Below are 16,747 nucleotides of genomic sequence, written 5' to 3' on the forward strand. Positions count from 1 at the left end.
TACCAAAGGAGACACAGATTTTTATTAGCCATAGTTATTGTGCAATTCAATGCCAAGATTTATGATGGCATGACAAACTCGATGCTTATCTCTCGTACAAGGCCTTATTAAAGAAGGCAAAATTAGAATACAAAACGAAGCATTAGAGAGACAATACAAATTAGAATACAAAACGAAGCATTGTAGTAATTATGTATGGTTTCCCAATAAAAAATTAACATGGAAAAGGCTGCCTGATGCCAAATTTTGAACTTAATTATGTTGGAGTATTCCAACTTCAAGATTATGAAAGGATAATGCAACGAAGATTGTGCTAATTATTTTTATTATTTCAACCCACCCAATTTTTTTTTTGTTTATCCGGAAATATCTGTTGGACCTTGAATTAATCAAAGAAAAATAACCCTTTTTTTATTGTGTTAGAATTAGAAAAGTATAGAAAAACTAATTGACTTATGTGTTTTAGTGATTTAACTAGTAGATTGGTTCGTCCTTCATTGCGGGTCAATATTATATTTTTTTAAATGTAAAAAAAATATATTAAGAATATAAAAAATATTTTAAGTCTCTTAAGTTTGACAATTATATCAGTCCCAAGCGAATTAAGTTTGGCAACTATACAGACTCAAGCAAATTAAAAACAAACTAAGGATAATTATGCATTTTAGTTGTCAGGAAAGAGAAAAAACACAAACAATCAATTACTGGTGGCAATCTAACTATGATATGTCTACACGCGTTGTGCCATGTGGAAGAGGATACGTCTGCTCATCTATCTAGACGGTGAATGACCATATTTGGCCACCAAAAGACGTTTCACGTGCCTCTTTAATGGTGCAAGCGCCGCTTCCTTGCTGAAGTGTGTGGAACACACGTTAGCAACTTTTTGAATAAAAATAGAAAAGACAACGTAACAATACTAAAATGCCTCAATGGTTCTTTTAATTATACATTGTACTTAAATAAAATTTCATTGTCACAATCCACAATAATCTGTGTTTAAAAATATAGTAAAAACTCTATGCCATTTAGCCTTCTTTATAATTTTTGTGTACTCAGTGTTTGGTTTTATTTTTCATCCTTATTTTTCATTTTATTTACATAATAATAAGTTTTTTCTTTCCATTTCAGTCCTTTCACTGTTATTTTTGTTGATAATTAGCTTTATAGTTTGATTTAATTAGCTTATTATTAGGCTCTTTATGTGTAAGAGAAACATTGCAATATTGACTTGATGCTTAATTTGCAAAAAGTAGTTTGGATATTTTGTTTGACAAATGATTGAAAATAGAGGGATTAAAATTGAGCATGAGTAAAAAAAACAAAATCTTTTACATAATGAAAGGAAACGAGGCAAAAAATTAAGAAAGAAAAGAAAAGAAAAAATCAAAAGAGACAAAAGAAAAATTGATTATCGGAGACACATCGGAGTTTTGTAGCCTACATGCACCACCATCCAAGAAAGCCCAGGCCAAGACAGTTTCAATGTTATCAAAAAAGGCGACATATAAGGTCGAAGAGCCAGCAAACATTGCTACAATGTTGCGGTTCCTCCAACACGTTGGCGTGTGTGTTGCACATGCCAAACCCTTCTCCCCCCTCTGATTTCAATTTAGTCTTTAATTCTATAATGAATTTTCAATTGAGTCCCAATTTTATTAGTCCTTTCAATTTAATCCTTATTTTTCTAATAACTCTTCAATTTAATAATAGATTTCATCCAAAGAAAGGCTAATAAAATTCTTGTCATGGAAAAGAAGAAGTAAAAAGGAAAAGAAAAGGGTAGTTAGCCAACCAAGTTGGCGCATCATGATGTGTCCATTACTCGGGTCACGAATATTGTGATTAACCCAAATTGACTATCTTCAGTCTAATATATCACAAGTATAATATTACATAAAAAAATATAATCTTAAAATCAAATTGACTCTAATCTTAATTAGATAAAGAACATCATTTATCAAAATCATATAATTTTTTTAACACATGCTTCTTAGTTTACTTTAGCAAACACATGTATTTATTTTTTGTTGCAAAATCTTAATTTCTTTTAATGTTATAGCAAGCAATGCCTTCACTTTTTTTAGCATTGTGTAAAAAGAGTTGATTAGACTTGAAGTGGAGTGCAAGACTAGTAGCTAGTAATAACTAATTAAATTGGAATCATTAACTCTTATAGTTTGCTTAAATTAGCTTATTATCAGGTTCTTTATGTGTTATAAAAACATTATGATGTTGGGTTGATGCTCGATTTGTAAAAATTAGTTTGGATTTTTTATTTGAAAAATGATTGAAAATAGTGGAATAAAATTGAATATAAGTAAAAAAAAAAACACAAACAAACCCTTTTATGTAATAAAAGAAACCAGGAACAAAAATCAAGAAACGAGATAAAAGAACAAAAAAAAGAGAAGAAAAATTGATTGTTGAAGAAACACTAGAGGTGCATAGCTTATATGCATCACCATTCGAGAAAGCTCAAGTTAGGATGATTCCAATGGCATCAAGGTAGATGATATTTGAGGTTCAGGAGCCTGTATGTGTCACTACAATATTATGGTTTTGCCAACATACTAGCGTGTATGTTGCATTTTCCAAACCCTTCTCTTCTGTCTTTGTTCAACTTGGTTCCTAATTCTACAATGACATTTCAATTGAGTCTCAATTTTGATTATAACAAAGACTAAGCTTTTTTTTCTTTCAATTCAATTTTTATTTTTCTAATAACTCTTCAATGTAGTCCTAGATTTCATCTGAACAGAGACCAATAAAATTATTGGTATGGGTACGGAAAAAAAAAGAAGGAAAAGAAAGACAAAGTTAGCCAACTAGATAAACGCATTGTGGTGTCTCCATTACTTGGGTTACAAGTATTATGATTAACCTAGATTTAATGTGTTTAGTCTAATATGTCAATGATAAAATATTACACAAAAAGAAATCACCCTGAAATTATATTGATTCTAATCTTAATTAGATAAGTAACATTGTTTAACAAATTATATAATTTTTTTCAAATATGCTTTTCATTTTACATTAGCAAATGCATGTGTTTATTTTTTATTGCACAATCTCATTGTCTTTTTAATGTTATTAAGCACTACCTAACTATACTTTCATTTGTTTTAACATTGTATAAAAAATTTAATTAGATGCATGACGGAGCCCTGATAGCTAGTGATAACTAATTAAATTGGAATTATTAAATATTAAAGCTACTTTACTCAAGCAACCTACTTCAATTTAAGAATCTCTGTCAAGATCAACCCTTAGAAAATAAATGGCTTCATGCAATAATATTTAATTTGTAAATATATGAACATATTTACAATATAACACATTTTAGGACTAAAATAAATTTGAGGTTTTCAATTCATTATATTAAAAGCTAATGAAAAATGTTAATTATTGTTTATTATATATATTTTAATATAAAGTGATTGATGTTGTTAACTGTCTAAAATGGTTATATATTTGAAAAAAAAAGTTACAAAGTTTTAATTGAATATCTATAATATCAAAACAAAAACAATTTAAACTTGAGAATTTGTTATTTTTAACAAGGAGAGACTGACATAAGAGAAGTTTTTAGAAAATATTTTTTTTATTCTTATTTGGTTTAGAAAAATACTTTTTGTGGTGTTTTTTAAAAATTATTATAATGTTTTTATTAATTGGAAAACATATGAAACTCTGTTTTTCTTCCTTTTTTTCATGGAAAGATCCCTTTCCTAATTCTTCATAATTATTTTATAATATTTTTTCAAAAGAAAAACTCAATGTTTTATTTGATGATTACAAATATTTTCATACCAATCGAAATTAAATTTTTTTTCCAGATCATGACACATTCTTTATTAATCTCATGTATTCATAGTGATAAATTCTCCTAACAATTATCTTAAAACATGAATTCATTAAATTAAATTAAGGGATAGAGAAATCTTCGTTAACCACCAAACCAATTCCTATTAAATTATAAATCATGTATTTAATAAGTGGATTGATAAATAAATCTCATAAATTAAATAATTAATATTTGTACAAGTAAATTAAAAATATCTCTAAAAAAGTCACTACATAGTACAATTAATGGTTTTGTACAAGTAAAATAAATAATTATTTTATAATTTTTTATAAACAAATTTTATTTTATTTTTTAATATTAAGATAGTTGAGAATTTAACTTTATAATTTTTTTCTTTTTATTTTGTATTTCTATAAGATTAGCATGGTTTGCGAGTTTATTAAGGTAATACAAGTTACCCGAATATATGAATTTGATGATTTATTTTTAAGAATAGACGAGTGATGTGTGGAAAGCACTGTACAAAACACTATGGATTGTTACAGTGTTTTTTTATTTTATTTTTTTTACAAATGGTTTTTTTCTTCATTTCCTTTTCTTTTTGTTTTTTTGTTATGATTTTTTAAAATTATTTTTATCAATTTTATTTTTTAATATTGAAATAATTGAGAATTTAACTTTGTAATTTTATGTTATTAAACTTTATAAAGTAACAAAAATTAAAAGATATGGGAGGAACTATTGTTCACAAAACACCTATTACACTGTGGATTACAATAGAAATTCATAATGTTTTGCATCTTTTTTTTCTTTTTTTATAATTTTTTTCATATTTATTTTTATCGATTTGATCTTTTAAAATTGAGATTGTTAAGAATTTAGTTTCATAATTTACTTCTTTTATTTTTTTTAATATGAGATTAGCATGATTTATGGGTTTGCCAAGGTAACCCAAGTTGCCTCGGTTTACAAGTTTGATAGGTTGTCTTTTTTTTTTTAATTGAGCTTAATTTTTTTTTATAATCTATTTTTTCTCGTATAGTTAAAAAAAAGTAGTTTGAGACAAAAATCATATTACTAAACTTTATAAAATAATAAAAATTAAACGGTGTAAGGAAATCATTGTTCACCCACATACATTGCACCGTGAATGATAATAGTATCCCACAATATTTTGCTTTTGTTCTTTTTTCATTATGTTTTTGAATTTTTATCATGATGTTTTTTTTTAATTTTTTTTATTGATTTTATCTTTTAATATTGAAATAATTGAGAATTTGACTTTATAATTTATTTTATTTTACTTTTATATAATATTAGATTGGTTTGTGAGTTTGTCAGGGTAACTTGGGTTGCCCTGGTTTACAAGTTTGGTGGGGTATTTTTTTTTAATGAACTTAATTTTTTTTATCATATATTTTTTCTTCATATATTTAAAAATAATTTCAGAAAAAATCTATATTATTAAATTTTATAAAGTCCATGGACCTGTTCACAATTTTGACTGGTTGATTTGGTTCGGAGGTCTGGCAAGTTTAACTTTTTTAAATTAATTTTTTTTCACCCTTAGATACTAGGTTAATTGGAAATTAAGTTTTGTAATTAGTTTTATTTTTTTTATGAGGTTATACCCTTAGATACTAGGTTAATTGGAAATTAAGTTTTGTAATTAGTTTTATTTTTTTATGAGGTTATAATGATCTAAAAAAATCTTGGTATTGAATTGATATTTGATTTCACAATCATTTTTTTTTATCATGTAGTTAAATTAAAAATGAATTAAAAAATAAATTATAATCTCAGTGAAGCCCATAACTCAGTTCACAGGTTTGACGTACTAGCTCGGCTTATCTAATTTACAAGTTTGACAAATTTACCCACCGATATGATATGGTTTTTTTTTTTGTTTTTGATCTATTTTTTTTAATTTATTCTCTTTTAATTTCATCATTTAATATTAGATTGGTTTGGAAATAAAATGCATTATTGATTTCTATTCGCTTTCTAGGGATAATTGTCTTAAATAAATGTTTATTTTTATGTTGTTGCTTAATTTTATGAGAATTTATTTTTATCATATAATTAAATAAAACAACATAAAAAAGTTATTTTACTCAATAGAGTTCATGACCAGGGTCACCATAGAGGGGGTAAATTAAATAAAACAACATAAAAAAGTTATTCTACTCAATAAAGTTCATGACCAGGATCATCGTAGAAGGAGTAAAATCAATTCAATATGTTATTATCTTAATTTTTTTTTAAAATAATTTTTTTAAAGTTATATTATTTTAATATTTTTTTTAAAAAATAATTTTTTTAAAGTTTTTTTAAAAGCTAAATCATGTTTTTATCGATTATCATTATTATATTTAAATATATAAAATCAATTGATTTACATTTAAATCTATAAAATCAAGTGATTTAAGTTGATATAATTTTTAAATGTTTTAATTAATATTATTAAAAAAAGTTGAGTCACTGTGTTTTAAAATTAATTTAGGGTAAGTTTAATAATATTATTAAAAAAAATTCTATATTTTTAATGTTTTTAATATATTTTTTAAAAAATAATATTGATGTGGCGGTTGAGAATATATTAGCAAATCTCTCGTAAATGTTCATCCGATCGATGCTCTTGTACTTGTCGTTTTGTAGTTTTGTACACGTGTAGTAGTGCATAATAGAAATTCATCAGCGGAAACGTCTGATTTTTCATCCAACACTTACTGTCCACCATTCATTCTAACCAACTACTCATCTTATTTTAAATCCTCGTCTACCTTCCATCCTCCTATCAAAAACATGTTTTCTGTCTAAAAGAAAAGACCCCCAAAATATCACAAAAACTGTATGACAGAACTACAAAACCAACCACAACAACGGTGGTGCTCCTCCTCTCCAAACCCTTACCACCAACTTCTAATCCTCCTCCACCACCAGTAATCTCCATGATCACTCAAACACTAATCTACTACCTCTCCCAACACCCCTCTATAGTTACTTTCCGATGGAGCCACATCCAATCATGGGGCTCCACTTGGTCTTTTCTCTTGACCTCCATAGCCTTTTATCTTACGTTTTGCGCATTAGTCCATCTTTTCTTACAAATCTTTATTAAACGTGGCCGTACTGTCCCTCTCGGTCCAATCCCAGCCGCGTACAGCCTCTTTATGGCCTTAATCTCCGCCGTCATTTTCTCCGGGATCCTCCTCTCAACCGCTGCTGAGATCCAAGAAACGCGGTGGTTTTGGCGTAGATCAAAAACCCCGTTTCAATGGCTTCTTTGTTTCCCTCTGGGAACTCGTCCTTCAGGCCGTGTCTTTTTCTGGTCTTACATGTACTACTTGTCACGATATCTCCATATGTTCCGAACCTTTTTCACAATCCTGAGGTTACGTAAGCTGGTTTCTTTCCAGCTTGTCAACAATTCTATACTAACCTTCATGTCCTTTTTATGGCTTGAATTCTCCCAATCCTTTCAAGTGCTGGCGATTCTGATAGCAACTTTGGTGTACTCAATTATTTACGGGTACAGATTCTGGACAGCTGTTGGTTTGCCGTGTGCTTGTTTTCCTTTTGTGCTCAATTGCCAGATTGTGCTGTTGGGATGCAATGTTGCCTGCCATGTTGGGGTGCTTTCGCTGCATTTTTTGAAAGGTGGGTGTAATGGGATTGGGGCATGGTGGTTCAATTCCGTGCTCAATGGGGCTATCTTGTTCCTGTTTTTGAACTTCTATGTCAAGATGTATTTGGGGAAGAGGAAGGAGGTGATATGCGACGCCATGGAGGAGGCAGAGATGATGAAAGTTAAAGATTAATAAGGGATTTGAATGGTATAGTCTTTTTGGTCACTGTAATTTGGACTTGGAGAAGCACACACCCTCTTCAGGGGGGAAAAAAATAAGAGAACTGTATAGCATATATGCTAGGTAAAGTAGGGGTTTTTTTTCTTGGTTTTTATAAAAATCAATGTATACTATTAGAGGTTTGTTTTATTTTATTTTATTTTATGAAATCAAGTTTTCGGGTTAATCTAGATGAATGGATGGAATTCGACATGCTTGTAAAAACCAATACTAGTTGAAATCACGTTGTGCATAGATAGTTTCTTTGTCTGGTTAGTTTTTCACTTCAAGTTCCTGTTTTTGTTTGTATGCAGGAAAGTAGAAGCTCCTATTTTTTTTTATTTATTTATTTTTTTATTATTCCCTCATCTCTCTTTCTTGAAAATCGCTCTTAAAGTTTTTTATTTTTTTTATTTTCTCCTGTTTATTTACTTTTTTTTATTTGATGTTACTGTTTTAAATAGCACAATCTGGAAAAATGTTTGCAATATGTGCAAATTATATTATTCCATTTTTTTTAATTGTGTTATTTTCACCGATATTAAAAGAAAAAAAGTACGAAAAACCAAAAAGATCACCTTATGCTGAGATGGCCACCAAATTAATGCACGGTAATTACTGTAACGTTTAATTTGTGACATCACCATCCATCAAAACTAATGAGCTGGTGCTTCATTGTCATTGGCTGAAACGTTGTCCAAAAACAGTGAATTTGATAACGATGGAGATGATGAACTGATAACTTTGGATTTGCAAAGAATCATTTGAAGTCGTAAAGGTTTATGCTGACATGCCCTACAAGCCAGGACCCCAGGTGACTACTAATTTTGGAATCTAACAAATATCTCCTTGCTCTTTTCTCTTTTCTATTCTCTTCTCCTTTTGGAGACTGCAACGACGGAATCCTTCAGTCCACGTTGATTTCCTGCGGTCAAAAAAGATGAGCGCCGGTGACAGAGATGCTGTAGAGCTTTAATGCTCCGACACTTAGTTTCCACCGCCACTGACCCAGATATTCGTGAGACCTGTTCTTCCCGTTTCAAGTTCCAATTTGCAAACTTTTCGATTTTAGCTTATCAGGAAACTTCATTAAACACCTCTCTTTTGTACTCTTGTACACCATGGATGGTTCCATCTTACGTGTTTTGAAGAACCCTTTTCTAAATATAATTTTGGCTTAAATTTGTCGGGAAACATAACTCAAAATAATGAAACATAACTCAAAATAATAAAACATAACTCCAATTTTATGAATAGGGCATTTCCATTTTTAGGTTTTTTTTTTTTTGCCCCAAGGGAGAGGTTTGGACTTGATATAAGTTCACAAAACAAGTCCTTGTGATCACCAGGCGTCAGCCCGCATGCTAACAGAGGGAGAAAGACATCATAATTCTTAATTAATCGCAAATATTCTTCAGAAAAAAAAATAACATTACCAAGAATATGTGAACAAGCAGAAAGTAGGTCATGAGAGTAAGTGTGGAAAGCAAGTTAAACTTTTAGTCACATCTACATGTTTTGTCTTGACATCAAGAATTCTGATTTGCACTGATTATGGGACCCCGGGATTAATATTTTTGTTCTTCATTAAGGAGATGCACTAGCACTAGTGAGAGAGACCGCTTACCAGTAATTAATAAAAGGTGATTGAACTGCTGCTATGAAGGAGTCCTTTTCTGCTTATCGAAGGATGAAGACCCTTTCAATCTTGAAAATATTTACTTTCTTCTCAGCTTATAAAATAAAATTGCAATAACAACGGATTCTTAAATGGAAAAAAAGAAAAAGAAAAAGAGAGAGATAGCAATAACAACGGATTCTTAAATGGAAAAGAAAAAGAAAAAGAGAGAGACTAAGGATAAATTTTAATTTACTCTCCTTAGATTTATGAGGTTCGAAACCTTTGCAAGAATTCACGTTTCATACGATGTTGAACTTTGTCTTACACTCGAACAATCATTTTAATTTCTAATCATATATTATTTCATTTTTCTTCCAGGGTTATTGTTCAAAATCTGATAGCAAATATTAATGAAGATTCGGAGGTCCAATTACCTTTGAACTATTAGTACCTAATAGAGTCTTAAAATTTCAATTAATTTAAATACAAGGTTGTCATATTGAATAGTTGGGTAATTAATTTATCATAGTAATCTCGTTTATTTTTCCAAACCAATATAACTTATAACTAATATATGTAAAAGATCATATTTAGTGGAGATGTGGACTCTATAATGTTTAAATAAATATTTTTTTTTAAAAAAAATATAATAATATTTTCGAAAGAAATACTCTGAAAATATATATGTAGTAAAGAATAAAGATTATAAACCTTTATTCCGAAGATCTCATGGTGTATTTATAACCCATGAATCTTTTTTTTTTTTTGTAGATGAGATATTAAAATGTAGTTTCACCTTTGTGATATTTTAAGTTGTATTATAAGTTGTATCTTACTCATTTTATCAAGTTAAAAGTTGGTGATATAACTAGCCATGAAAAACTTTAATGCATCTAATAGTTTCGGTGGAGTATAAGCTTGTTTAATTAAACCTATTAGTTGATAAATAATTCCCTATGATTTTATATAAACATATATAGAATTGATGGTGATAGACTCAATCATCTCTTTGATTTGGTCAACACCAGACTCAACATGCTTGGGCTAGGCACATTGCCAAGCCCATTTGTGGCTAGGTCTGGCCAATACCATACCTAAAGCAGCTGGGCGAGGCACAATGACAAGACTATTAGTAGTTAGGTCTAGTCACCACCAGACTCAAAATGCCTAAGCTAGGTACGCTATTAAGCCTATTAAGCGTATTCATGGCTGGGTCTAGCAAACGTCATACCTAAAACGCCTGGGTTACGCATACTTCTAAATATAATCGTGGCTGGGTCTTACATTGGCATTACTCATGGTGCCCGGGGCTTAGCACACTGCTAAGTCCAATCGTGGTTGGCTATGGCTAGTGCCGGACCTAGTGCGTTCGAGTCTTGGCATACTGCCAAGGTCAATCATTGTTGAGTTTGACAACATGTCTTCTTTAGGGCATGTTTTTGTTCAAAAAATTTACATTGGTAAGTTTTTCTTAATTCAGTGTGTTTTTGATAAAGATATACTAATAAAATCTTATTTTAAAAAATAAAAAATAAATAAATGATTATGATAACTACTCTTTAGTGGATGACTCTTAAGCCTATAGCAATACTAGGAAAGTTACACGCTCTAACTCTCCAAAGAACCTATAATCACTTAGAAATTTCTAAGTTGAATCTTTTTGGGCTTCACATAAACACTTAGAAATTTATATAGATGATGGACATGATATCCTTGATTTTTTAGAATTTTTCTGAATACAAATTCTAGGTATTTTATGTCTGAAAAAATCTCTTTCAATTTAGATACATATTTTTTCTACCTTAATCCCCTTTTTATATGACATCCTCTCTACTTGAACTAGGAAATTAATTAAAGTTTTTGTATGTTATTGTATTGCAAAATTGAGGGGCTAATGATGAACAAATATTTCATTAGTATATCTTTATTATTAGTATATCTTTACCAAAACACTAGGCCAAAAAAAACTTATGAGTATAAATTTTATGGAACACAAACATACCCAAGTGAAGGCGTGTTATGTCTGGCACTAGCCAAAGCCAAGTATGATTTGGTTAGTTTTATTTTTTCTTTATATAAGGTTAGCGTGGTTTACGGGTTTACCAAAGTAACCTATGTTTCCTCAGTTTACGAGTTTGATAGGTTTTTTTTTTAATTGAACTTAACTTTTTTTATAGTCTATTTTTTCTCATATAGTTAAAAAAATAGTTTTGGATTTATAGTCTATTTTTTCTCATATAGTTAGAAAAATAGTTTTGAAAAAAAGTCATGTTACTTAACTTCATAGAGTGACCAAAATTAAAGGATGTAAGGAAATCATTATTCACATATACATATTGCACTGTAAATGACAATAGTAACTTATAATGTTTTACTTTCGTCCTTTTTTCTTTATGTTTTTGATTTTTTGTCATGATTTTTTTCTAAACTTCTTTTTATCGATTTTATCATTTGATATTAGAATGATTGAGAATTATATTTTATAATTTTTTTATTTTATTTTACCTTTCTATAAAATTAACATGGTTTGCAGGTTTGTTAGGGTAACCTAGGTTGTCTTGGTTTACAAGTTTGGTAGGGTATCTTTTTATTATTATTATTATTGAACTTGACTTTTTTATTATCTATTTTTTTTCATATAGTTAAAAAAATTTCAGAAAAAAGCTATATTTTTAAATTTTATAAAGTTCATGAACCTATTCACATGATTGACTTGGTTCACACGTTTAACAAGTTTAAATATTTTAAATTTGTTTTTTTCACCCCTAGATACTAGGTGAATTGAAAATTAAGTTTTATAAGTGGTTTCATTTTATCTTTTATGAGGTTATCGTAATTGAAAAAAAATATTGGTATTGAGTTGGTGTTTGATTTTATAATTTTTTTTATTATGTAGTTAAATAAAAAATAGATTAAAAAACAAATTATAATATCAATGAAGTTCATAACTCAGTTCACAGGTTTGACGTATTAGCCCAACTTACCTGATTTACAGCTTTAACAAGTTTAACCATTGATATGATATGTTTTTTCTTGTTTTTGGTATTTTAATTTTTTAATTTATTTCTTTTTTATTTTATTATTTAATATTGGATTGGTTAGGAAATGAGCTATATAATTGATTTTTGTTTGCTTTATAGAGATTTGATATGGTAGTGTGCCAAACCCTGGACATGTTGGGATGACACTAGCTAGACACATTCACAATTAGGTTTGGTAGTGTACCAAGACCCATGTATATTGGGTCTAATGCTAGCTAGACCCGGCCACGATTAGACTTGGTAATGTGCCAAGCTCCGGGTACGTTGGATATGGCCAATGTCAGACCCAGACATGATTAGGTTTAGCAATGTGCTAAACCCCAGGTGCGATTGGTTTGGTTTTGGCCAACTCAGCCATGAATGGGCTTGACGGTGTATCTAGCCCAAGCGAGTTAGGTCTGGTGCTGTCCAAATCCAAGATATGATTAGATCTAATACCATCAATTCTATAAATTCTTCTATAAAATCATAGAGAAATTATTTTTCAACTAATAAACTTAATTAAACAAGTTTATACTAAATCAAGACTATGCATATTTAACTCTTTCACGACCAATCATGTTATTATCTTTTAGCTGGATAAAATGAGTGGAGTACAACTTATAATACAACTCAAAACATCGCAAATGTGAAATTATACTTCAATTCCTTCTCTACACGAAAAAAAAAACTCTTAGACTTTAAATATATCATGAGATCTTTAGAAAAAAGGTTCACAATTTTTATTTTCTATTGTATAAATATTTTTAGGGTATTTCTCTATAAAATATTATTGTATTTTGTCTCTCTAAAAAGATATTTATTAAGCATTATAGAGTTCTCACCTATATCAAAGAGGATTTTTTGCGGATATTAACCACATGTCATCTTAATCTAACAAACACCAAATACCTATCAACTATATTAGCTATAAAGAATTGATTAGATTGTTAAGATAAATTGATTAACCAATTATCATATCTAGGAGCTTTGTTTCTAAACTATTTGAATTTTTGAAACTTTATCAATAACCATACATTCTCCATTTCTAAATCCATCTCACATGTTTTAAAGGTTGAACTTGATGTTTGAGATCTCAAATTTTAATAGATGTCCCCTCATAGATATTAAAGAAAAAATTGAAAGTATAATTCTTAATTTTTTACTAGGAAATTGTTAAAATAACATTCCACTTCTATAGAACCTAATCTCTTAATCTATTATACTAAAGCAAAAATCCACTCAAATACTCAATCTCCTATCGTGTGTTGAAAAAAAATCAGTATTATATTTACAATCAACAATACCCTAACTTTATTATTCATAATAATGGTGTTAACTGTTGGTAATTAAGTTTGGTAGATATACAATTAGATTTGCTAAGTTTTAACCATTTCCATACAAGCACAAAAAGGTTTCTGCTTCTGTTGTTGAGAGAAACGAAAGCAATGCTCTTCACTTCCACCTTTCAATATAATCTAATATCTTTTTATGTGCTCCTTTGAGAGAAACGAAAGCAATGCTCAGTCCTGCTTTGTTTGGTCACGATGTCCACAAATATTCATTCATTTTTAAAATGAAGCGCATAAAAAGATACATAGGTGATTTAATTAATTATATCTATTTTTTAGAATAAATAGGTTATATATATATATATATATATATATATATATTCTAGATAAAGATAGTTTTGAGAATTTACATACCAGACAAAGCAATAAATAATGTTTGATATATGTTTGAAGTTCTAGTACTGACAAACAAAATAGGACAAAGGAAGAATCAAGTAAAACCATACAAGGCAACTTCATTAATTAGATTTTATATTTATTTTTTAATAATTATTAATTTTAAGATTTAGAGGATTAGTTAAGATATATATAAAATGATTTAAATACAATGTTAATAATAATAAAAAAGAAAGAATCAAGTAACTATTAATTTGAAGATCTCTTAGTTGTCGTTCGTAGGTGATTTAATACATTGATGTATTTTGAAGGAGAAAGTTGACGTTGTTGGTTTAAGAAATTATTTTGCACATGACAAACATTTCCTCAAACAATTTATGAGCTTTTTAATCCTATAAATTTCTACTTAATATATAATCTCTTACAGTATTCAAATTATTATTATTATTATTATTATTATTATTATTATTATTATTATTATTAAGTGATGATATCCCAAAATTCAAGATATCTAATTAAAAGAATTTAATGAATATTTAATGAGGATAAAATATCTGTTTTTTTATATTTTATTGTTAAATTTTTATAACTTTCCCAAATTAGTTATTCTTTTATTTCTGGTACAATCTAGAAAAAAAAATATTGAGGCATGATTTTGCTTCTAATATAAAAAGACATTTTTCTAAAAAAAAAAAGGATGTACATGAATAAAAAAAATATAATTTTGATTGAGAAATACATTTTTAGTTAAGAATATAAATTATTTTATTTGTTATGAATACTTATTTTAATAATCATGAAATTAAATAAAAATAAATTTTAAATATAGCTTTGCAGTAACATGCGGCAAAAAAATCTAGTATAAACTAATAAATAAAAGAAGCCTATATAAGCTTTTGATTTTAGATTTATGGTGCAATATTTAAGGTAACACCTTAACCTTCTACTTTTGTTTATCGAAAAACAATTCCAACATTGAAAATCAATATAAAACAACTACCAGCACAAGCTTCCATTCCCTTGTCTTAACAATGACAAAAATATATATTTATCCTACTCCTATAAATAGAAGACTAGCTATTTATTTAATATAAAAAATTATTTAAAAAATAATTATAATTACATTTTAGGACAGAGATAGAAGAACCGGCAGGAATCCCGGTCTTGTTGGAAATTTTTTTCTAGCTTTTTTTTAATAGTTTTTATAATTTTAATTTAAATAATAAAATAATTTAAACCTAGTTTTTTTTTTTTTTCGCTCCTGCTAGCAGGTGACAAGTAGCTCTTAATGGACGTCATCATCATCTGCTTCTGATAAAAAGGCAATCAAAAAGAGCTGGCTGTGCGGCCATCTCTTCTTTAGGTAGTGGTTCCGTTTTATTTTTTAAATTATTATTTTTTATAAATATATTAAAATAATATTTTATTATTATTTTAGATAACCAAACAAAATAGCTGCACTGCTATTTCTTTTCTAGGTAGTGGTTTATGTTAAAAGGTTATATTTTAATTTTTTTGAAAAGTAAAAATCATAATTCAAAGTAGAAAAATCAAGATTTTTGAAAAGCATCACGGAAACAAATTTAATATTATAATGCATGATATTCTTTTAAAAATATTTTATTTTTTAGAATTACATTAAATATTTTTTAATATGAATACATCAAAATTATAAAAAAATAATTAAAAATATTAATATTTTTTCAAAGCAAGTACATAAAAATTAAAAATATTAAAAATGATTTTAGCTCGGTTGCAACCACTAACGAGGACATTGTTTCTGCAGCTAATTGATATCTCCTCTAGTTCTTTACTTCAAACATGACTATGGAATATTGGTGCTCATCATCTTTTTTTCTTTCTTAAAAAGTTGGTTGGTAAATTTTGATCATGACCATGAGTTGGTCTTTCTCTTTCGTAACATGTTGTATAATGTTTTTGAAAAATGTATGAAAATAATATTTTTATATATTTTTCATATAAATATATGAAAATTATTGAAAAACAAAAGTTTCAATAATATATATTATCTAACATATATTTTCAGGTTTTATTTTTATTTTTTATTTTTATGCTTGGAGATCATTAAAATCCATTAAAGAACATATAAAAACATCAAATTCAGCCTAAACGCACTTCAAAAGGAGTTTTTAGTTTTTAGGTAATGTATATCTATTTGTTTTTGTGTTTTAAGAATATTTTTAAAAAAATTAAAAAAAATTTATTTTTTATTTACTTCAACTTAATATGATGTTAATATTTTTAAATTATTTTAATGAACAAATTTAAAAAATAATGTAAAAAAATATAATTAACATGTATCTTAATACAAAAATTTATTTTAAAAACAATAATAACCACAATGTAGCCTTGGCCTACAAATCTTTAAAATGGTTTGTCTTCTTATTTTTTTTGTTATTTTTTTATTATATTCGGTTTAGTTTAGATATATCTCAACTTATCCCTTAAATTTTAAAATTAATAATTAATTAAGTTTTTAATAACGTAAAGTTAATAACACTTAAATTAATAATTTTTAAAAATTAAATTTAAAATCTAATTAGTTAAATTATACACCCATATCTGTCTCCTCTCGTTATTTGTTGAAAGAGTAGCTGTTGCTGTGTGCCGTCCTGTTTGTCACCTAAAAATAATAAAGGATATTTGCAGGTTTTATTCCATCAAACAGAAACAAATAACAGCAGGGCCTGAGATTGATCGGAAAAACAACCGTTGATATTCTCATCAACAAAAATGGGCCT

At 27.9% G+C, this 16,747-nt stretch overlaps 1 protein-coding gene across 1 annotated transcript; it reads left to right on the top strand.

The window, feature by feature from the left end:
* Nucleotides 1-6,525: 6,525 nt before the first annotated feature.
* On the top strand, nucleotides 6,526-7,915 carry LOC105126522 (elongation of fatty acids protein 3-like). Its single transcript, XM_011027405.1, has one exon. It carries the CDS (start codon nucleotides 6,760-6,762, stop codon nucleotides 7,627-7,629), a length of 870 nt encoding a protein of 289 aa, XP_011025707.1. The 5' UTR covers nucleotides 6,526-6,759; the 3' UTR covers nucleotides 7,630-7,915.
* Nucleotides 7,916-16,747: the final 8,832 nt, after the last annotated feature.

Source organism: Populus euphratica, unplaced genomic scaffold, assembly GCF_000495115.2.
Source record: "Populus euphratica unplaced genomic scaffold, PopEup_1.0 scaffold41.1, whole genome shotgun sequence".
Classification (NCBI taxonomy): domain Eukaryota; kingdom Viridiplantae; phylum Streptophyta; class Magnoliopsida; order Malpighiales; family Salicaceae; genus Populus; species Populus euphratica.

Excerpts from the sequence above, each read along its gene's own strand:
- LOC105126522 (XM_011027405.1), top strand. The coding sequence starts at position 6,760 with ATGATCACTCAAACACTAATCTACTACCTCTCCCAACACCCCTCTATA.